Source organism: Amblyomma maculatum, chromosome 5 (assembly GCF_055883805.1).
Source record: "Amblyomma maculatum isolate TAMU_Amacu chromosome 5, ASM5588380v1, whole genome shotgun sequence".
Taxonomy (NCBI): Eukaryota; Metazoa; Arthropoda; class Arachnida; order Ixodida; family Ixodidae; genus Amblyomma; species Amblyomma maculatum.
Window position 1 is genome coordinate 18,087,526 of NC_139348.1, and position 23,538 is coordinate 18,111,063.

At 47.4% G+C, this 23,538-nt stretch overlaps 1 protein-coding gene across 1 annotated transcript in view; it reads right to left on the bottom strand.

Annotated features, from left to right (window-relative positions):
* defl (Integrator complex subunit 7) overlaps positions 1-23,538 on the bottom strand; it is a 79,968-nt gene that overhangs the window by 23,104 nt on the left and 33,326 nt on the right. Inside the window, exons 6-12 of the mRNA XM_084603539.1 lie at positions 21,883-21,989; positions 17,062-17,158; positions 15,036-15,172; positions 12,551-12,727; positions 9,304-9,432; positions 5,941-6,135; positions 4,282-4,385 (exon numbers count right to left, since the gene is read on the bottom strand). Of these exons, the coding sequence (XP_084459665.1) occupies positions 4,282-4,385; positions 5,941-6,135; positions 9,304-9,432; positions 12,551-12,727; positions 15,036-15,172; positions 17,062-17,158; positions 21,883-21,989 (946 nt within the window). The remainder of the gene's footprint in view (positions 1-4,281; positions 4,386-5,940; positions 6,136-9,303; positions 9,433-12,550; positions 12,728-15,035; positions 15,173-17,061; positions 17,159-21,882; positions 21,990-23,538) is intronic.

Genomic DNA, 23,538 nt, shown 5'->3' on the forward strand with positions numbered 1-23,538 from the left:
GCTGTTTCTATGGGGACACAACATGGAAAGGTGCAAAGTGGCAGCTTCTTCACGGTACCCGAGAACAATGCACTTACATATGGGCAGGCCATGTCCGAGGAATGCAGAATGTTAGCAATGTAGGTTGGCAGTATATATTGTAGTATATACCTTAAGCTTGTGGGAATTCAACATTCCCCTCGCCCGCACGACGCAGTGAACACCCTCTCGCTATCTTTCCTGGAGACCTCTCATCTTTTCCCTCCTGGCCTCCTTCCCCCGGAGCTGTGGCACAGAGGGCAGGGGTGAGAGAACTGGTGTAGCGCGCCAGGCGCTTCCCCCTCCCCTCTCATCTCGGCGGACAGCATCTGCATCCGGGAGAAACAACGCTGTGTCGCCGCAGCGCGCGAATGCTGCTATGACCGAGGATGAAAATTGGGCACTACTTGGCCCGCTGGCTGTGCCCTGGTGTGTCGTTCCTCACAGCCACGGATGTGATCAGAGCTAGCGGCGAGACGTTTGGCTCTGAGAGCAGAGCCCGAGCCCCTTGAGAACCCCCACAAGCTTAACAAGTAAAAAGAAAAGCACGACACTGTGATTGCTTCCCAGCATTGCATGGGGGGCGAAACATCTGAAGATGATGCAGACGAGGTTTCGGCTACTTGTACCAGGGAAGACCAGGCATGTTATCTAACTTCTTTCGGCATAAAGCAAATGCATTCTGCACGCACTAGAAAGGAGTTGCTCACACTTCATGCAAAAAAATTTTATCAAGTGAAAGCATAAAGAAATGCCTCCATGCCATATGTCGTTGCTGTCGCGTGTCTGCGTTGGAGTATTTTGGTCACAGAATAAAAACTCTGGTGAAACTTAAAAACTGATTTAACAGCTACATAGAAGAAGAAAACTACAGGAATTTACACCGACAACCGTTTCGCTCGGCGTCTTGCAAGCCACTGGTCCACCGGCCGGCAGTAGCAAGCCGCAGTCGAGCTACACCAGCCGCTGAATAGCACCACGGCGCGCACACATACGCACACACACGTTCGGTTGGTTGGGGTGGTCCACCGGAAGGGAAGGGCACAGTATCTTTCACACTTGCTCTGTGTACACCTGAACTGCGCCCTAAGGGAGGGGAGGAAGGTGAGCCGTAGTGGAGGGCTACGGAGTAATTTCGACCACTTGTAGATCTTTAACGTGCGCACACACTGCACAGCACACGGAGGCCACTTCATTTCGTCTCCATAGAAATGCAGCCACCGTGGTCGGGTTCGAACCCGGGAACTCTGGCATTGTAGTCGGGCGTCTTACCACAGCACCACCCCGCCCTTTCTCCGCTTTTGTCCCCGACACCTTATTCAATGGCTGCATTTCTTGAGATTAAGTTTTCTTAGCCATAGCTTTTTCTGGATAATTCGGTTTTTTTTTCACATGCACCAACAAGTTTGCTACATTTCTTTATCATTATCATCCTCAGCCTGACTATACCCACTGCAGGGTGAAGACCTCTCCCATATTCCTCCAATTAACCCGGTCCTGTGCGAGCTGCATCCACTTGACCCCTGCGAACTTCTTAACCTCATCTGCCTGCCTAATTTTCTGCCGCCCTGTGTCCAGATAGTTTTCATTGCCTCCTCCACTTTCTGGCTAGATGCCGCCTCGAACTTTCACCGCAAAACACGGAAGCCTTTTCTGTCCTTTGCGGACTCTTTGCTGTCGCATAAGCACCAAAATATTACACAGCCATGCTTTGGTCTCATCACAAACATAGGGCACTACTCGATGCGAGGACATACCGTGGCGCCACCTCTAGAAAGCGGCTGCATGACGAAGTAAGTGGGATAACGCACGTTGAAGTGCCGCTGTGGGATGCTTTTCTAGGAAGCTCAGTTGCACGTTGGTATTACGTCAATTTATTTATCTACTAAAAACCTCAGTCTGGGCCTGTATAAGCTTAATTGGAGGTATTAGACCCACTTGTTCGTCAAGAATGCACTTCATCGAATCAGAGTTATCAAAGTTGGCGAACTTTACTGCTACGACGACGCGCACCAGCTGCAGCATTTCTGCTGTTATGCAAAAAAAAAAAAACTGAAGCAACCACACAACCAATCAGGTGTAACCAGTCAGTAAACAGCAGGCAGCAGGTGTAAGATTGCTGGAAAACGTATCAACAACCTTAGATATGCGGATAATACCACTTTAATGGCAGAAGGTGAAGTGGAACTCAAGAGACTTCCGATGCGCGTACAAGAAGAGAGTGAGAAGTTTGGGCTTAAACTGAACATTAAAAAGACAAAGATCATGACGTCTTGCCCTATCAAGTCCTGGAGCATCAAGGGACAAGAAGTGGAAGCTGTGACAGATTTTCTCTTCTTGGGCTCCAAGATTACCTCGGAAGGAGACTGCAGCCATGAAATTAGGAGACGCCTGCTTCTGGGAAAGAGAGCAATGGTTAGCCTTGACCGCCTAGTTAAGAGCAGAGACATCAGACTGCCAACCAAGATCCGTATAACTCGTGCTATGGTCTTTCCAGTTGTGATGTATGGATGCGAGAGTTGGACTGTGAAGAAGGCTGACCGCCGAAGAATTGACACATTTTAATTGTGGTGCTGGCGGAGACTCTTGAGAGTTCCTTGGACTGCCAGAAGATCAAATCAGTCGATACTGTCGACCATAAACCCTGACTGCTCATTGGAGGGTCAAATTCTAAAGTTAAAGCTCAGCTACTTTGGTCATCTGATGAGAAGAAAGGGGTCGCTGGAGAAAGATTTGATGTTGGGAAAGTTTGAAGGTTACCGTAGAAGGGGTACGCAGCTAACGCGATGGTTAGATGGCGTCCTCGAGGCACTGCAGATGAAGTTATGTGATGTTAGGAAGATAGTGACAGACCGTTAAGCGTGGCGTGATATGGTCCATAGGGTCACGAAAAGTCTGACACGACTGAACGACTGAACTGAACTGAACTGACACAGGTAATGGGATTCCTCTGCAAGAGCAGAAGACTGTCAGGAGCCTGACAGATGCTGAGCGCTTTCGCATAGCGCAGGCGGAAGCGGCACCATTCGCCTGCTCCCTTGAACGAAGTAGACTAAAAAAGTTTGACTGTGAAGATGACATGGATCAATTTTTTTAGCAAGTGTGAAGACCTGCATTCCACGCAGCAAATTCTTGCACACTGACTACCGTAATTGGCACCCTTGGTTAGAGCTGATGTTTGGTTTCCCCACGCACATTATTATTTTTTTTTTCACGCATATCTTGATCAGCACATCACAACATGCAAGCAATGCTCTATTTTTCGTTTATTCACAGACTCTGTCATTTGAAATTACTAAAGTACTGGAGACGCTGCTTGAGATAACTCACCATGCATACCACTGCCCGAAGCGGCAGAATCTCCTAGTTTACTTCAGTGAAACTTCCATGTCAACGCATTCATTTAGAATAATTTGAGACATTCTGGCCTTCGCACGATTCCTCTTTTCTTTGGGAGGGTACTGCTTGATGAAGAAACCAGCATCTTTTCCATCCTTCCAGCAATAGTATCTTTAGCTTCACAAGTGATGAGCGCAATTTAAAATGCGTGCGCCATTTCTTCTGCTGCTCACCAAAATTTTAGCGCCAACTCTATGGACGAAATCTCGCTCGCTGAAATGTCTGCTGTGCATATCATGAGAATGATAACTCGCTTCTATGCCCATTCAAATTTTGGTTAAGGAAGGTTCTGTGAGCTTATGTTTCGGGTAGTAATGGGAGCTTGCGCCAGGTTCGCTCGCTTACGTCCGGGTACAGAGCAGTAACGGACCGTTGCAACAGCTTAAACAAATTTCATCAGCCTCAGTAATGATGCAAGATCAAAAATTGCAAGGCTGACACTCTATATCAACCAAAACTACAGAAATAAACGCGACTATTAGATTTTAGAACGCACAAATTCAATCGAGCATTTGCTTCAGCAGCAGTGAGAAGAGTCACGTGATCACACTTGTTCCCCTAAGTCGATGCTAGCGCCGTTCGCTCCAGTGGTGACGCTCGAGCCCAATACGGAACTGGAAGACCGATACCCCCGCATTAGGAGCACAGAAATGAGGTGCCTATGCCAGCATCAGCAGTCAAGACTGGCCCGCTATAGCACCTCTCCCAGTGTTCACTGACTGCCCAGTGGCAAAACATCTGCGCTGCAAAGATGCAGCAAGGGTGCACGCGTGACGGCTGTCGTTCTCTCACTTCCACTCACACTCCCATTTCCAGTCTTCCTTCACACAGCATCCTCAAAAATGCCACCCAAGAAAAGGATACAGTTGTACGTTGCGTAGAGTGCCGGGGTCAGCGTCAAACAAGGTCTGGTACAAAACCCCGTACTGGTCGGCCAGGGCTTTGAAGTCACGCGAACACTTGCGCAGCTGCACAAAGGAAAGCAGAGCGAGCAAAACAGATGCTTCTTCTTGTGCAGCATTACGGCACGCAGACACTGATCGATCAGACAAACGACACCTTTAATTAATCCCACAATTACAGCTGAGATTACATCTGCGTAAAAGTTTTTAAGAGGACGTCTAGTCCCTTGGTGAATTACTCTCTTGTTCAAACCACCTGCAATGACATTTAAATCTGTGCCACTAATGTGCTGTACACGCTCGCAGATGCACCTCTGTGACTTTTCTACCTTGCTGCGCATCATCTGTCATCTGAATGTTGAAACTTCATCAGGCATGTCATGGCCCTTCCATCAGTCTTTCCTTTGACCCAATGTGCAAGCAATTTTTTTGGCTCAGAAGCAGCATGACATATTTCAAAGCACTATATGAATGAAGGAAGAAGAGACACAAACTTCACGTGGCTGCCTGCAAGACGTAAAATGATTTCTTGTCAGCAGCACAAGCTACAGCTACTCTCTCTGTCAACACTTCCCCCAGAGGACAACAAACAAGCTTGTACCATTCAACTCCATCACGTGAGAAAAACAGTTGAGCATTGCAATCACATACTCAAACCTCACTACAGCAAACAAGTAAAAATTGCAAGATTACATTAGTAGTCCGTTATAGGCAAAATTCACAGTACTATAACGTTTTACACGGATGCAAGCAAGAGCAGCTCAGCTCAGTCTCTGAAGGGACGTCAACTGAAGCAAACCTAGCTAGAGCCATGGGGAGACCTTACTGCACCCTTCACAAGCACCCAGCAGATAGGCTTCCCCACAAAACACTTCGCAACAGCAGCAGGCAAAAGCACCGTAGCCGCTTGCAGCGATAAATTGTACGTCCCAATTATCGCCAGCCAACATGAAGAACACACAATGGTTGCCAGAGTCCATGCCACTGCTTCCAGAGCCCTGCCTACAGGTTCCAGAGGCACGAACCCGTGCCAACTGCTGGGCCTCTGACCACTGCACCTTATACGATGCTACTATAGTGAGTGCAAAATAAAACTGCGGACGCTGTTGTGAACGCTCACCCATCATGATGAAAGCAATTTCATTTATTTCTTAGGCATACCAACACAAGTGGCTTCCTGATAGCAAAAAGACTGCTCTCTAGTGGCAGCAGTTTTGATGCTACATTCTTATTTTTTTTAGAAACCACCTAAATAAAAGGACCTAACACCAAATCCCACCACCTCCAACAAAAACTGAGCGATGCATGGAGTGCACAACAAAAACAACTGAGCAGGCACTGTTAGCACATTTTCACTTATAATCTTATCCGCTGTTCCATTCTTTTCACTCTGCTCTATCCATGCTTCTCTCCCCGAAGCTGCCTGCATAGCTCACTCTCCTGTTGAGACTGCTACAAAAGGACCATCAATGAATGATGTGTGTTCTTTCCTTTCTTGGAGCACCTAGAGCACATGTGGTGCTTTTCATACAGACGAATAAATGATTGCAGGCCATTGAATGCACCAAACAAAACAGAGCAAAAAATTCCACAATGCACTGTTCTGAGGATCACCCCATACCTGGGCCACCACTCGCCCGCACTTCTGCAGCTCGTCGCGAGTAGCCGAGGCAACCGAGGCTGCAATCGCTGGCGGGGGTGCCGTGCGCAGGCAGCCACACGCCTGCAGCAGCTGTGCATGGGCCCGCACTCCCTCGCACCGCAGCCGCACATACTCCGCCTGGAACTGGAGGGCGTGCGCTGGCGTCGTGGCCGCCTGCAAAGGAAACCACAAACAGTGAGAACAAGTCCGCATTGGACCCCGGCAGGCAACGCAAACTGCAGTCCGATCTGGGTTATACATATATGCACATCTAGACACAGGGCAACGAAAAATACTGACGCAGCAGAATTAAAAGCCCCATCTAAAATAATAAAGAAACACTAGCAACTGTCATAATATTTGCCGATTGGTGGACCAGGGGACTTGACCAAGCGTGGCAGTGGGCAACGGCAGCTGCACTGTCTCCACATGTGTTAGGCTGCTGCTTATGTCTAACGTAGTGGAGAATACCCGCAAGTGGAGAGGGCGCAAGTATGTGTTGGCAACTGTAAACTGAGCTGAGTATGTAGCTAGCAGCTGAGCAAGAGGTGCACAAATTTCACATTTTAATGTTTTTTTCAACGTGTAATAAATGTCTCCTTAATTCTTTTTTTTGTATCACCAAGCAATTTTCAGCTGAAACGCAGGAACTACAGTAATAATCCCCCGTTATAACAAAATTGCTTTACTCGAAATATTGCTTTAATAGAAATTTCTTCCGGTCCCGACCCGAGCGCATGCACTTTAAACAGCATTACTTGAAGTTCACAAAGAGCTTGACCCGCTTAGAACAAAGTGGCAAGTAGAGGCATCGCCGAGCGGCAGCGGCCCTTTTGCGCATACAGTGTTAAATTAATATCGCCAACGAATTAGTCTCATGCAGGCACAGAACAGACCATAAAAGTACCAAACCATCGACTGATGACCTGCCTAGTAACGGATACCAATCTAGTGCCGAGCGCTCCCAACTGTTTACCGCAGAGCAAACTGAGGCTGCGAAATTCCCTCTTGTAGCGCACCAAACCATTAATCTCAGTCGGAATCGTATCGATAGTACCTCCGTGATAGAATCGACACAAAAATTAAGTTTTTATCCACGCTTTGCAATGCCAGAAAAACACGGTTTCTTGGATGCCGAACTGGCCAGAAGATCGCGGGCATACTTTTGCCGTAGCATACATGGGGTCCGTTCGGTGAGCAAAGTTTTACTGCTCTAAAGAGAACTTCTGGCGCTAGCACAAAAAAAAGTGTCCGTCCCTAGCTTCTTTACACTTTTGACGGTGAAATCAAAGCATAACTTGCTCAAGAACAAGAAAAATCCGAGTAATGCCAATGGCAAGGCCACGGCATTTGTGGCGCTATCCCCCTTCCCCACCCCTTCCAAAGCCGCTTCACCTTCCCCTCTTCATTCTATCTCCACGAGATAGGCAGCTATGGGCATGCACTTCTACTCTCCCACATCTCTTTCTTCTTCGACCCCCTTCCTGCAGACACACACCTTATTTGCTCTCCACTGTCTGAAAGCCATTTGAACACTAGCTCTCACTCCCGCGCTGCTGGTTTTGATGTGGCTGCTCCTCCAAAAGCTGCCCTCTTCCTGCCCGACCTCCCGAGCACAATCTTCCAACGAGGCCTTCCGCGCTTCATGCTTTGGAACTCCGATCGCCTTTCTTCTGTTTGCACACGTAAAGCCCGCCACTGCAAGTGTCGTCATCACCAGCATGCTCTGACGAGGACAGAGAGATGCCCTGATGACATGACCCCATTTTGAAGCTTATGCTTTCTGCTCCGCTCGCAGCGTCTACTTTGGCACCAATGGCACATGCATTTTGGATCCGTGCTGCAGGCCATGTGATTGCATGTTATTTGGAGCGCTTCGTTAGCCATGCCTCGCATGTGTTGCGATACCCAAAAGCTGTACCGCAAGGCTCTTTTGCAGCGCATGCTCACAGTGTATGATGCCAGCAAGAGGTACAGCATTGATTTGCTTGGTGCGATCCATTTGCTGAACTTTCCATGGAAAGAACTTGCACCTTCGAAGGCCGCCAACAGCTTTGGGCCCACCGGCTTTTTCCACGCCGTAGTCAGCAACCCTGATGACGACCAGCTTGGCAATGACTGAACTGGCAGCGATTTGTACGAGGCTGTACATATAATTGCTGGCCAAGAGGTAGAAAGTGACTTCGACATATTCAGGTTGGCTGATGATGCTGCTCCTGCGGTCGGTCCAGAGACCGATGCGGAATTAATTGACACTGTTGGTGGCCCCGACAAGGACGAAGAGCCACCTGAAGTGCCAACTATAATGCAGACATGGGAGTACCCACACCTGCTGTGAAATAAGGTTGAATGTATGGGCGGCAACCACGGCCTCGTGCAATGCTTGGTCAAATTAGAGCAGAGGTTGCTCACGCCTGGTAAGAACTTCAAGCAACCAAAGCTCACTGCCTTTATTCTATAAAGTTTTGATTAACTGAATACATTGTACTTCGACTTTCTCACAGTTCTGGTGCAACAAAAGTCAGACTGCTCTAGCTTTTTTCAAGTGGTCGCTTATATTGAATTAGAACTTGTAACAAATTTTTCCGCTGTCCCGCTGATTTGATTATAATGAGGGAATACCGTACACTACAGCATTCTGGGATTTACTTACAACTCAACACCAGCATATGTTGCATCATCGGCTAGCGCAGCACCACCAGGACAAGAGCACTACCTGCTGGCTGCAGCTATGGTGATAGCTCTCGATATGTACAAATTGCACACAGCACTCAAATTTCTGCTTACTTTTGACAGGCAATTCTGCGAATTCCGGATAATTTGAACTGTAAGACTTGGTCCATCCAAGCTGCATTGAAGCTACAGCTTATTTGATTTGTATGAAAATCTGTTCCACACAAAAAAGAAACCCTACCATTTAAGCATACAAAACATTTACCTGGAGGCCCTTAAAGCTGCTTGCATGCTATGAAGGTGAAAGTAGAAATGTCTGACCATAGGTTTTGTTTGTTCCTATTGTGCAGTTCTTTTATTTTTTATAGGGAGATGAAGCCACAAGTGTCGACATTTCTCAGTTCTCCACTTGTCCGCTAGGTGTTGCCAATGTTCCGAACACTGTAGTTGCTCCGCGACCAAAGCAACAGTGGGCTGCGCATTTGGCAGTTACATTTTCATAGTTTTTGCAAGTTTTTTTTTTAGTGTCATGCGTACAATATCATTTTATGCCTCGTGAACCTGCAAATGCACACAGGAATGATCTGTCCCTTACAGGTTTATTGCGTCCAGCTGCATGCACGCTGTGTTTGGTCAAAGTGAAAACCCTGTACATCAGAGGCCACTTACCTTGAGTGCAGAGATGGCACGCACATAGTGGGTGAGGGCGGTGGTGAGCTGGTGGGCGGTGAGTAGCTGCTCAGCCCGGCACAGCTCGGCCAGGCTCACCAGCCAGAAGTGCAGCTGCTCCGAACTAACCTGCACACAACAACAATGACGGTAGTTCGCCCTGCAGAAACCATGCCAGGCAAACTTTTTTGAGCCCCTCTCCAAGTATCTGTCCAGCACACTGTCTGCGTAAGCTTTACTGCAAACACACGTGTGCTAATAAAAACACGTATCGTATCTACCAAGATGCCCCCAATGTAACACGAGGGACAACCCTGTGCGCATGGCCATCAAAAAAAAAAAAAAGATAAAATGCCCAACTGCAGTGCGTGGAACGAGATCCCAGCACATGAAAAGGTGAGCAGAACTTGCAAGCAAAGAGACATCACATGCCCCATCCGCTTCAAAGGAGCCACCCAGCACCAACTGCGCATATCAGATATGCAACTTTCCCGTTGCACAACCGAGCTGCGAGTGATGCCCACAGAATGTCGATGGCCGTTCTTAGCAGCACTTCCTCATCTTACATGTGGAGACACTGCAAACAAGTTCGGTGCTGTCAAAAAGTGTGCAGAGGAAAGCCCTGCTTTCGTGCAACCGAAAAGGATTTACAGCCAATAATGCGCAAAGTCAGTGACAGTGCAGATGTTGAGGGAGGATCCAGCTTGAGCTCTAAGAAAAAAAAAAAAAAAAGCTTAACCTCTCACATACCTTTCCTGCATTTCTCACAGCTTTGTAACCAATTGCACACCTCCGGCAACAAGTTTCTCCACCACTTAAATGGGGTCACCTTGGTTTAGATTTGTGGACAGAACCTTCCATTGATCAACCTTCGTTTATAACTTAGCATTAAAACATGGTTTTGTTTTGTCAACCTCAGGGATAAATATCTGTGCGAGGAAACATGGCATTGTGCGCTTTTGCCTCCGTGCAATATTTAGGTTATTAAGAGAGTGGTAAATTCATATTTCTATTTACAGTGGAAAAATGTGATGCATACTCGCCCTACAAAAGCATGCAACAGACTGCAAGGGAGCTAACTGAAGCCTACCAACCTAGAGAGGAGGGGTTCTGCATGTGTAAGCTGTCTCCATTGCCAGAAAGTCCTGAATTTGCAAACCTAGAGGCGCATGTTTCAAAAAGTTTGCAACCCTGTTGCGCACATTTTGATCCCGATGTGTAATGGAATACAGCCAACTTTATGCACAGCACTCAGTCTCCCTCGAAGCCAGCCTGGCAAGTGTGTCATGCTGCAATAAAAGCGCATCATGTCTACTAATAGAATATGCGATTGCGCAAAGAGGACGGCACAAAACAAAGAAACCCATACAACATGCACAGAGCCCTCCAACCGGTTTATTTCGAGAAGGAAGCTGCAGCAGAACCTCGGTGATACAAATCTCACGGTGTCGCAAGAAAAATCATATCATCCAAACATTCGTATCATCAAAACGAAAGAAAATAAGTATGCAGAGCATGGGAAAAGCAGTCGCGCAGATCTGTTTATGGCGATAAGGTTTATTACGACCGCACGGTCCCAGCTCGCCACTCGCAGTGCACACAGGGTGACAGGCGATCGTGACATCGGCGAAGTGCAGGCCGCGTGCCTCCACGAACTTCTCGCGGCACGTACAGCATGACAGGAGATGGAGACGTGCCAGCTGCGTGGCGTCACAATACATACAACGTGACAATAGTGATCGCGAATCTAGCATATACGGGCATACATGCCCGCCTTGTGCCGCCCACTACTACTCAGTGCAAAGTGTCGCGACTGGCAGTTGCAATGGGCAATTTGTGGACCGCGCGCCGCTGCACACTTTTCGCGGCATGGAAAGCACGACAAACGGTCGTAATACTGGTGATGTGCATCAGGCCGCCTCCGCGTATTTCTCGTGGCACATACAGCACGACAGGAGATGGCAATGCGCGGGTCGCACTGCACTGCCAACTATGGTTTCTGCTATAACGACACCCATAATAGTAATGCTATAAGGTAAAGCATCTACGCTTTCAGCACAAAAAAGTAAACAAAATACTGTTGCTTTTGTTTTGTTTTTTCTTCTTCCTTTTGGTACAAGATGTCCCTCCCTAAAACCACTGCTGGTTCAGAGCCAGCTCGCCACACTTGTTGTATTTATGACTTCCTAAGGTGCTCTGGCGTAGCTGCAGCCAGCTGTAAAACCTGTCCCGCACCTCTCTCCTGACGACCCCGCTTCCCAACCAAACAATGTGCACTTACGCCCATACAGTGATTGCACTGATTTCATTTCATGGGAATTTGAATGGAGGACATTCTTCTCTCCTTCCCACGTGGCTGCAGCGATGGAAGGCGTGCACTTGTCAAGACTGCAAAGCTCCACACAATGCAATAGATGTAGCTTGCAACATCAGCAATCCCAACAATGCACAGAGAGCAGAAGGTGAAAAAACAACCTTCCCCGTATATGCAGGTTGCTCCTGTTAGAAGATTCTTAGTGTTTCAGTATGGTGAAGTTTAAATGTCATCAAGTGAAATGTGGACTTCGCCCACTTCATCAGATCAAAATTTAACAACACAGAACATGGGTGACCCAAACTGCACTGCAGCTCCTCTCTTGTGGCTCGTTGGCATTTGTGCCCCCATGTCAGCTTCCCTTGTATTCTAGAGAAGGCAAATTGCGAACTGGCACCACATCCTGGAGTGGCATTCAGTGTGACCACCAGCTTCTTCGGATAAAATATTTGGCACACCTCCTCAATCCTAATTATAACGTCACAGATTATTATTATTGTTATTATTATTATTATTATTGCGCATGTGTAGTGTCCTCTCTTTGTGGTGTCTTCATTGCGCCACTATTCCCGGATACTAGCCCCAAAATTCTGAAGTAAAGAACGTCTCGGGGAGACGGCACTGACACAGAGGGCGGGATTTATGCAGGTCGCTCATCCCACAAGGAAGGAAGTGCCAAGAAGTGGGCACAGTACTTTCTACAAGCACAGTTTCGGTAAAATCTGCACACATCAATGTGGAGGCCAGCCACTGAGACCACAATGTAGATTAGAGCCTCCTCAGAGCGTGCTTCCCACTTCTTTGTCAGCAAACGTGAAGAGTAACTAAGCTCTTCTTCACAATATGCTTCGAGGAAAACTGAACTGTTACGATTAAGCTGGCGTTCTTGGTAAGCCACATGTGAAACCAAGGACGAAGCAAGGTTGCCCTCACCTTGTTAGCCAGGCTGGCAAAGAGGGGTGCAGCAGCTGCAAAGTGTCCGTATCGGGTGGCCTGTCGGGCCACCCGGTACACGCTCCAGGCATCCATGCCGGCCAGTCCCTCGTCCAGGGAGATGGGAAGTGACCCCCGCTCCACACCTGCTTGCAGCACCAGCGTCCACAGCAGCACCTGCACAAAGATGACAAACTGCTAGGGGAGGAACTACAAAATACTGCACAAAAGTAACAACAACTTGCTCGGTCCCTGACATTTCTTAACATGTCACACAAAACATCTGTGATGTGCTTGCTTAATAGGGGCAAGTGTGAAGTGGTGTGCTGGCCTGTTTAGCATCACCATTCTGCTTGACCCACGCAAGATTAACTGCCACGCAAAAGGAAAGCTTCGCGGAAGCCCCCACATCTCTTGTTCGCAATTTTTTCTTTCATTTAAACCTTATTTTTATTACTAACCATTTATTAACCAAGAATTTACCAGCATTACATGTAACGCACCCATCTCACTCAACTAACTTTGAGGCAGTTACTAAATTCTTACAAAATGGGAGCCATGCCAGCGTGGATGTGGCTGGTTTGTTTTATTCTCTTTCACACAGCCAACTTGTGCAAAATATTCAGCATTGTATAGCGGATGACAGTGATGAATGCCTGTTCCAAAATGGATGTGAAAACATGACTGGGTCCCCTTTGAAACTGCTATCTTACTACCAGAAAAACATGTTTGTTGTGTGGGATGGCCAAATATGTATGCCACAGTCTGATGAATGTATAGGTTCCAAGGTAGCTCCTGCCGTCAGCAACAATTTTTTTAAGCCAGCTTGATATGAAAGTTCAGAGCGCTTTAGTCGGATGTTGCATACGCATTCCCTGTTACGTCAACAATTTCCTGGTGTTGCACAAAATGGGAGTAGCCTATTTGGGTAACGTAACAAGATCAGAGTTACGTCAACCGTGATAACCCCGGAAGTTTTTATATCTTTCCATAGCCAGAGGGGTGGAGCAGAGTGCATCAGCTATCTATTCATACAGTTGCTTAAACGAGAAGCTGCCTTTCTGAATCATCATCATTGGGGATGATGTGTTCCTGTTTGTGATCTTATGTTGTTTTCCTATACTTCCCTTCCTGTACACAGTAGAACCTTGGTGATAAGAATCTTACGGGGTCGCGAAAACATTCGTGTTATCCAAACATTCGCATCATCAAAACGAAAGAAAATAAGTATGCAGAAGCATAGGAAAGGCAGTCATGCAGACCTTTTTTACGTCCGAGAAGGTTTATTATGGTCGCGCGGTCACAGCTCGCTAGTCGTAGCGCATACAGCATGTCAGGCGATCACGACGTTGGCGATGTGCGGTCTGCCCACCTCCACGGACTCTGCAGACTTGCAAGAGATGGCAATGTGCCGGCTCTGTGGCGCCACAGACTACTCGCGATGCGTATAACGCGACTAGCGGTCGTGAAGCCTACAATGTGCAGCCAGTGCGTGCCCGCTGCCGACTAGCACTCACGGCCGCACGCCGCTGCAAACATTTCACGTAAAAAATGATCACGATACCGGTGATGTGTGGTTCGCATACTTCTCGCGGCTCGTACAGCACGACAGGAGATGCTGACAGGTGGGTCGCGCAGCGCAGTAGACTGTTCGTTGATCGTGATCGCAGAGCCAGCGATGTGCGGTCTGTGCGCACCCGCGGCTGCCAACTGCTGCGGTTGTGATGTCTGCGGTTTGTGGGCCATGCGCCGCTGAAAGCTTTTCGCGGTGTGAGCCTGACAGACAATTGCAACGTCGGCGAGGTGCGGACCACACACCGAAAACTACCTGTGATGAATACATGCAGCGCGGCTGGCGATCGCGGAGTCAATGATGTGCGGACAATGCATATTGCTCAAGGTTGCAGTCGCAATTCGCACATTCGTATCATTCGTAATGGTGCAAGGGAGTGTTCGGAACATCTGAAATTTTGCACACAGTAGTCAATGCACTCCCGCCGAGGAATTTCACGAATTCGTATCATCCCGAAGTTCGTATCAACCAGATTCGTATCACCGAGATTTTAATATAGTATAAATATTCTTTCTGTCAGTAAACATCTTAGTAGTGAGACAGTGTTGTGTTATTCTTTGTTGCTCCTGTTTTTTGTGCTGGCTTTTTCCTAATATGCAGGTGAGCATCACTCGCTGTTTCCACACAAGCCATAACAAGTGGGAGCAATGGCATTATGGAAAAACAAGGTGCAATGGCTTTCAGACAGTGACAATGAACGGACTTGATGATGTTGATCCCCCATGCGCAGTGCAGCAAGTGTGTGAAAAGAGACGAATGTCATCAACGTCTGCTCAGTGTTAAAAGAATAGCAACACAAGCACACACACAAAAAGAAATGCATAAATAGATCCACAGGTACTCCTTCTATATGCTGCCCAGCGCTTCTTAGTTGCATGGCTCATATCAGAATGGATGGGCGGCGTGCCTCACCAGTGCCTTGGGTGGGATGGCGATGTGGCCAGGCCCACTCAGCAGCTGCCGCACCCGAGGCTCGATGCGGCTCAGCACGCCACACCGCCGGCTGCCCAGAGCACACAGGCCCTCACACACCGACAGCATGGCCGCCCCTGCACCACCCAGATGAAAAACATCATCAGCTGTCCTTCCTCTCCAATGCCTCAAGGGCAGTGGTGGTCCACATTTTGGAGCAGAAAAATGTGCATTTCAGAGCACCTTTATATCAAAACTACAACTCTGTGCTAACTTGAAAGCAGTACGAACAAAATAACGGAGTTATCGAGAAGGGAGGTTCGGTCACGTTTAGCTACGAAAAAAAAGTAAGACAAACACTCACACAAACATTCTGCTAGTTATGACACTGTCTTTAATGCAAGTTCAGTTAGTTGTAATTGACCCAAAGTGCAAATACATTAACAAGAACCACTTTTTTTTTGCGTTAGTGCTATCTTAATGCTTCCTGCAATTTCTATAAAATTCATTAAGTTTGCAAAGTGCCACTGCACAAAACTGGAATTCCAACAAAGTTAGGCCCCCTTTTGACACGTTCCAAGCATTTGTTCTTCAACTCGTGAGAAATAAATCCATCCCTTCTTAGCGTTAGCCGACGATGGCTGCCAGACAATACAAATGGCTACGTGCAAACTCCGAAAAGTGAATGGTGAAACCGAGAAGTGACAGCGTGCAAATAAATGCAAATGTGTCCACTCTTGATGCTGTTACGCAGGCGCCTCACTTGGTCGCAAAACGCTCTCTTCTGGCTGTGCGCACTGCAAAGACTTCTAGTGGTGACAAAATGCCAGTCCTGAAATCTCCGCATGTCAGCATAACACACTTTGGAATGACCACTTATGAGATTAAATGTTACTAACAATAACAGAATGTGTTGTCTAATCGGGAGCATAAACTGATTATGGCATTTTTAGTTCCTTTTTGTCTATTCATGCCATGACACTAACCTAAATATCTTCAGGGGTGTAATGCATCAAACTTCAAAGCATGCTGCACTAATAATAAAGCAAGAGCTCTGAGATCTCAGACCTGGACCAAAACTACCATAAGAATAAATATATTATCGATACTAATTTTAGACCATGCAAAGTACACCGAGCCAATCATTAGAATGGGTTGCTTTTGTGACAGTACAATGCAAGTTTTTTTTCTTTTTACCAAAATAGAAGTGAAAAGTCCCCCTTTGCATCACAATCAATTACATGTCAAGACGAAACCGCAGAAGGGTACATTGGCACACACATTGTGCACATCAGTCCCCAAGTTCCTCAGGATATGAAGAAAAAAAGAACACTATGCCCCACTGGCCAACCACCAAAACCTCCCAGCATGACACATCACACATTGGAGCAGCAAAAGGATCAATCTCACTTCTCACCAGAAGTGATGCACTGAGTGTGAATTCGTCACTGTCCTGAGGAATGTGCACAATTTAAAGGCATTTCACTCGTTCCATTAAAGTTTGACATGCTTGCACACTGTGTCCAGTGCCAACAATATCACGCACAATTTTAACATCCATTTTAATTAAAAGGCCTCTAAAGTGCACGGTCAACACACAAAGGGCATGGCAGCACTCACATCTGTGCTCTCCTACCATCTTTCAGGTGCCTCTTTTGAAACAGAAAGGGCACAAGGAAGTCCCCTCTTTTTGAGGGGCTTTGGTTCATATTTCCAACTACTGTGGACTTGTTCCCTGCTACATTTGCGCTCTTTCCACCAGAAAATTTCACGCTCATATTACAAAGCACTTTTTCTTTTTCCCTACTTTTGCACCTGCAATGCTGATTCTCGCATTACATTTTGGTAACTACGACGCTGCTGCAAAGCGAATCCTCACGTGACACACCTCGTGAGGGCCTCAACCAGCTTTGGTCAACTCAAGGGGCTTGCGTGGCCATGCAGCAAGTCGCACACGAGGCAGCTTTTGAAAGTCACCATGCTCGGTTTCCCGAGAGGGAACAACAGAGCCCAAGGTTCGACTCACCTGACCAGTAGGAGAGGAAAGAGCCCAGCACATCCACAAACTGGCTACACAGGTCTGGGTCTGCGTCACACAGCAGCACAATGCATCGCAGGCAGCCCTGCAAACAACCCACACACTCTGCCATCTCTGCATGCCAGCCAACCTAACCTGCCTACAGTCAATTATTTCATTTAGTCGCAAAAAGGAGAAGGGCTCAGAATCCAGCTACAAAACATACAGCTACGAATATAATGATGATGACAACGAAGTGGGCAGTGGCACAGGGAGGAGTGCTCACACTAGGTCTGCTGCCCATTCATCATCATGTCGTCCTCTTTCAATCGTGTCGGCATGTTTCATTGCTTGCCATCACACAACAATGTATATGCACAAAATTACTGCTAACAACACTAACAAAAATTATGACCACAATAACAGAACGCAACCAATGAAAAAACAGTCACGCATAAGATGAGTGGACTGTCAGGCTGGTAGTTTACTGCATGATTTGAAGCATGCAAAGTTAATCACATCCCTGGGAGCAAACCAATAGGAATAAGAATTGGGTCCGAACTGAATACCGTTGAACCTGGATATATCGAACTCAAAGAGGATCGCGAAATAGTTCCATGTATCGATAATTTGATACACAGAAATCGGCTTGATAAGCCGCTTGCAATCATGAAAAATGAAACCATATTTGCCACATAATCAACCCACTCGCATAATGAACCAATCCTCCACTTTAGCCAACGAGAATTTGAAAAAAAAAATTAAAAACGCCTTAGTCAGCGGCGCGTCCCTCCGTCTGGGCCATCGCGTCCAAAGCTCATATACTGGCAGCGCGGCAAGATGCTAACGTCAAGCCGTGTTAATCTTTTGACTAATACTTTTGATGTTAGCTCCTGCGGTGGCGGGGAGCGAATTTTGCAGAAAGCCCATGATGGCTTGATTGCATAAGCCTGTTTCGATTTATCGGTTTATCACGCCGCGCTTGGGGCGAGCGGAGTCCACTGCCACAAAATCACTGGAAAGCGTGATAGCTGTAAATGCTGTACGCTAAAAGCCGGTGTAATGATCGCAGCTGACTGCATGCTTTCGTTAATTCATATATGCAAGAATGGGTAACTCCAGCAAAAAAAATAAAAAATCTGCTGCCCGCAGTTGCCATAGTTAATTCTATGCCGACGACAAGAATGGACGACTCTCGGTAAAGAAAAAAGAAAAACAAACTTGCCGCTTCTTAACGTCCGCAGCCGCCTTAGCTTACGCTACACCTCATGTCCAGCACGACGACACAAGACGCGCATCGCACGTCACCCACGGCGCAAAGAGGGTTCACAATGCACACTGCAGAAAGTGTCCGACGTTCTGTCTGCCACAGGATAAGCTGGCTTGTCGGCGCATGCGTAGTGTGTGCTGCTGCGATCGAAGACCATGAAAGAGAGAAGAAGGGGAGAGAGAAGGAATGGGTACAGGCTTGTGCTTCACTCTATTGCGTTGTTTCCCCTCTCTTGAACACCATGGCTGCATTGGCTGTGTCTGCTCCGTAGCGGCCATTGCCAAACCGGCTCCCTCTCATTCCTTCACGCACATGGCTTGCAAACGTCACGTGCTGATGCACAACAAACGATCACTGCAGATGCGCGCGCCTGTGGGAAAAGGGCACTGCGCTGAACTGTTCTCTCTCATTCCTTCCGCACATGGCTTGAAAATATCACGCGGCAAACGGCCGAGTGTGATGCAATCGTCTTTGGGGGAGACGCACCTTCCAGTACATAGTGCGGAATTCAATATATCGATCGACCGGTGACACTGGAGTTCACTATACGATGCAGCTTTCCTATACTCTTACATGGGATATTCAAGGGGATATTTCACGAGTTTGATGTAACCAAAATTTTAATTATCAGGGTTAGATACATCCGGATTCGACTGTAGAATACTTTCAAATGATTTTAAATATCTGTAAAGACACTAAAGACACACTTTTCCACTAAGCACAGCCCTAAAAAGAAGCAAGGACACTGCAAACAAATTTTGTTTTTGCAAATCCCCAGCATAATTTACAGCCCATACCTGTAGGGTTAGCCAGAAATTAGGTGAGGGAGGTAAATCACGTATATAATATAGTACAGTCTCCCCGACCGGTTTTTTAGACATGCGATTTTTCAGACCTGCCTGATTACCCATACACTACTATGTCACCATTAAGCGCTGCATGAAGTCAATGTACAGTCGAACCCGGTTATATCGAACCCGGATATATCGAATTTTGGTTATATCGAACTCACGAAATATCCCCTTGAAAATCCCATGTAAAACTATAGGAAAGCCGCGTCATATATCGAACTCAATTTCACCGGTCGTTCGATATATCGAACTCCGCACCACGCACTGGAAAGCGTGCCTTCCCCAAAGACGGTCGTATTACCCTTGGCCGTTTGCCGCGTGACGTTTTCAAGCCACGTGCGGAAGGAATGAGAGGGGACAGTTCGGCGACAGCTGGTCTGGGCAGCGCCGCGCCCATTCCCCAAAGGCGCGCGCATCTGCAGTTGTCGTTTCCCGCGCGCCAACACATGACGTTTGCAAGCCATGTGCGTGGGTGTGCCCATTCTTTTGCTGAGCTATCTCTCTCCTTCAGCACACGCAACACATGCGCCAAGCCAGCTCAGCCCGTTTTCAGACAGCCGTCGGACACTTTCTCTAGCGTGTGTTGCGAATTCTCTACGTGCGGCGGCGCGGTGGCGGACGTGGCTATGGCGCCTGCGGATGTTAAGAAGCGCCAGCTCTTTGTTGTTTTTTTTTTTTGTTTTTTTTTTTTTGAGAGTCATCCTTTCCTATCGTTGGGCTGTACGCGCGACGTAGCGTAAAATATGGCGGCTGCGGACGTTAAAAAGCGGCAGGAATTTTTTTTTTTTTTTTGCAGATTGTTTATTTATTTTTTTTTTATCGTTTATCCTTGCATGTATGAATCAGCGAAAGCACGCGGTCAGCTGCTGCGATCATGACGCCCGCCCCAAGCGCGGCGTGATAAATCGAACCAGGCTTGTGCAATCAAGCCATCACGGGCACTCTGCCAAGTTCGCTCCCCGCCACCGCAGGAGCTATAAAAAGATGAACGCGCCCTGACGTTATCGCTGCGCAGCATCTTGGCACGCTGCCAGTGAGCTGTGGATGAGACGACCGAAACGAACTGACGCGCGCCATCGACATGCAACACAGAAACCGTTTTGAGCTGCCGCGGTGGCTCGAGCGGCGAGAGGGACGCAGTTCCAACAAGTTTGAAAATTTTCGCTCTGTCGCTGCCGCTCGTCACTTGCATGTGAGCGAGCTAGCCTTAACGCATTTTTTTTTTTTTTTTCAAATTCTCGGGTGCAAAAGTGGAGGGTGGGTTCATTATGCGAGTGGGTTGATTACGCGACAAATACGGTATCGTTTTTTCGCATCGTAAGTGCCGTCACAAGCCGATTTCTGTATATCGAATTATCTATACATCAAACTATTTCGCGATCCCCTTCGAGTTCGATATATCCGGGTTCGACTGTATAACAACGATCGAAATTTCAGACTTGAAACTTTTTTTGTTCAGTTTTCAAAAGATATTTTTTCCCGACTGCAGGTCAAAAGCTACAAAAAATTGCCACGACATCGCTGGCATTTTGTTTTTCTGCAGCCTTACATTGCATGGATCCTGCATACCCCAGTACTCCCAATAGCAGGCATTGCTAGCCGTGGCGACTCAATGGACCTAATACCCCCAGAAATCAGACGGCCTCTGATGTGGGCCCCCACTCCATGGTTCCGTCAAGCAGTGGTGACGGAGCTACGCCCTATGGAGGATGGGCCAGCAAACGCAAGCATGCATCTACTCCGTGACTGTATGTCACGGCCTGCGTATAGCTACGAGTGAGAGAGCCAGTGGGCACGGGTCGCCAAAGTGGCTTTATGAGGAGTTGCGGCAGCTCGAGTTCACTTGTAGACAGCAGTGCGCGAGCACGGAGGAAAAAAAAAACTTGCACAGGGGCTTTTCTAACCATTGCTTTCATCTCTTGCTATCATAACTTCCACAGCAGGATAATTAGGTTGGTTTGGTTTACTTTTTCTGGACATGAAACGTGCGGCATTTTTCACATTTTTCGGTGGGCACTTGAACCATGCTGTAAGGGAAGGAAGGAAGGTGGGAGTAAAAGAAGAATGAGAGAAAGAGATGCCAAAACGGAGGGCTGATCATCTGGGGATCTTTTATGTGCACTGAAATATTGCACAGCACAAGGACGCATTTGCATCTTGCCTCCATCGAAACACAGCCGCAATGGTTGGGCAGAAACCAGGACACACCGATTCAGTAGCCAAGTGTCTTAACCACTCAGCACCTGCGAGACAACACAGGACAGCGCTCGTCCTGTGCCGTCCGTCTTTATAGCGCTGTTTGATATGGATAGATACCAACTCACCCAAATTACTCTACTTCTACAACGCACCACATTAAAATGCCATTCAACACTGTTGACAGTCGGAGAAGACACGACGATAATACCCCACCCCGAAGAAAAGCCACTAGCAACCTGGCTGGCGAGGGAAGCTTGGCTGGAAGTTTGGTTCGAAGCTTGGTTCGCCCTGCCCTCAGTTTGGCATACATCACTTGCTTGAGTGAATCATCCCATCGCTGCCTTCTCCTGAAGGGTGCATAATTTGATCTCCATTGGCATCATGTGCCCCAGCCGGTTGCTTCCCTAACCTATCTGAAATACCCATGCCTGTCCCCTGGCTCTCTTCCTATGTTGTCAAACAGACGGCCTTCAAATGGCCAAGGAAAGCACGCATGACCCAAGCCCTCACCCTGAGTGCGTGGCTAGCATCCTCGCTGTCCCCCTCCTGGGTGCACAGGATCAGCAACAGGGTCTCAATGGCGCTTGACACCTCCGGCATCAGGTCCAGCACATCCTCTGCACACGTCTCGGGTGAATATCCAACCTGTCCGCCCCTCAGACATTAGGGACAGTGTAGGGCACGTCAGAAGGGAGTGAAATGCGCAACTCTTTCACAGCTCCCTCAACTGATGGCCGTGAGAAGCATGCCAAAGCTGGCTGAGCTGAGGAGAAACAGCAGCACATGGGACAATGCCCACATCATGCCATCAGGCCAAGTACAGGGCCTGTCCTAAAAGTAATGCATGGTGAATATATATGAGCACGACTGGGAAATCGGTTTCGGGAAATGGTGAGGAAACCTTCACCTTGTGGGGCCCGCGCCACATATCAGTGCGGACAAAAGTAAACGAAGCACGCTTTTTACTTCTTCAAATTTTCACGCGTTGCATGATTGCAAATGGCAGTCGTGGTATGTGCGAACGCCGAACCGGTAGTAGATGCCAGTGCCCTTTCACTTGGACAAATACATTTTTCTTATCTCCAGTGCAGAAGGCGTGATTTTGATTTGAATGGAAAAGCATGCTCCGTTTAGTTATTCCACACCTGTCCATTCAAATCCCAAGTGCATTTCTTGGACTTCCCATCGGGGTCCCCGCATACCCCTTCACTTTTCCACGTGGGTTAAGAGAACCGGTCCCCACGCGGGATATAAAAGCAAGGCGCACTATCGCCTGGCAGGTCCATTCTGCGCTTCGTTTTCGTGCTTTGTCCTTGCTGCTGCATGGCGCGTCAATTGCCTGCTACTGCCCGGAACTCCCTTGACCCCAGCCAAGGATACCATGTGAGGAATAAGAACACCTTTGTTCTCACGTCCCACTCGACTTGTCTGTTTGTGTCTCACGCAGAAAGAAGTCGCCACCAAATTCGACTAAAAACTTCACAATGTGATCTTCAGCGAGAGTTGCTGTTGGGCTAGTTGGCTTGAATCTTGTAATGTTAGTTTGCGCTCATCCTGTCGTGTCTTCTGCCTTCATGCCATCCTTTTTTCACATAACCTTTCATTGCATTGCAAGTCACAGTGTGATGAGTTTAGGTGACTTCAAACATGTGAATAGGATGGATGTGCTTGAGCATGTACCCTTGTTTCATTGCTGCATCGAGAAAACTGGAGCAAACGTTGGAACAACAATAAGTGATAAATTTATGCGATAAACTGGGGAAGTTGCCTGATCAAGACAGCATGTGGCAGTAATGCAAACTGCTGATTGCAACTGTTCGAATGGCACAAAGCATTTACGGACAGCCATGCAGACATCTGGCCCAGCAACAAACTGGGTGCCCGACGATGATGGCTATGCACACCATCGACAATCATTATGACAATCAGTAAGATTATGTGCGTGTTTTAGTGAAATCTAACCGGCACAGAAGTGCTGCATGATTGCAGGAGAGTTACAGATTCTACAATCACGAGAACACTTTAATAATAACAATAATAATAATAATAATAATAATAATAATAATAATAATAATAATAATAATAATAATAATAATAATAATAATAATAATAATAATGTTTATTTTTCCATCGAAAAGATGAAGGGGGCCGTGGATAAAAGCTGCA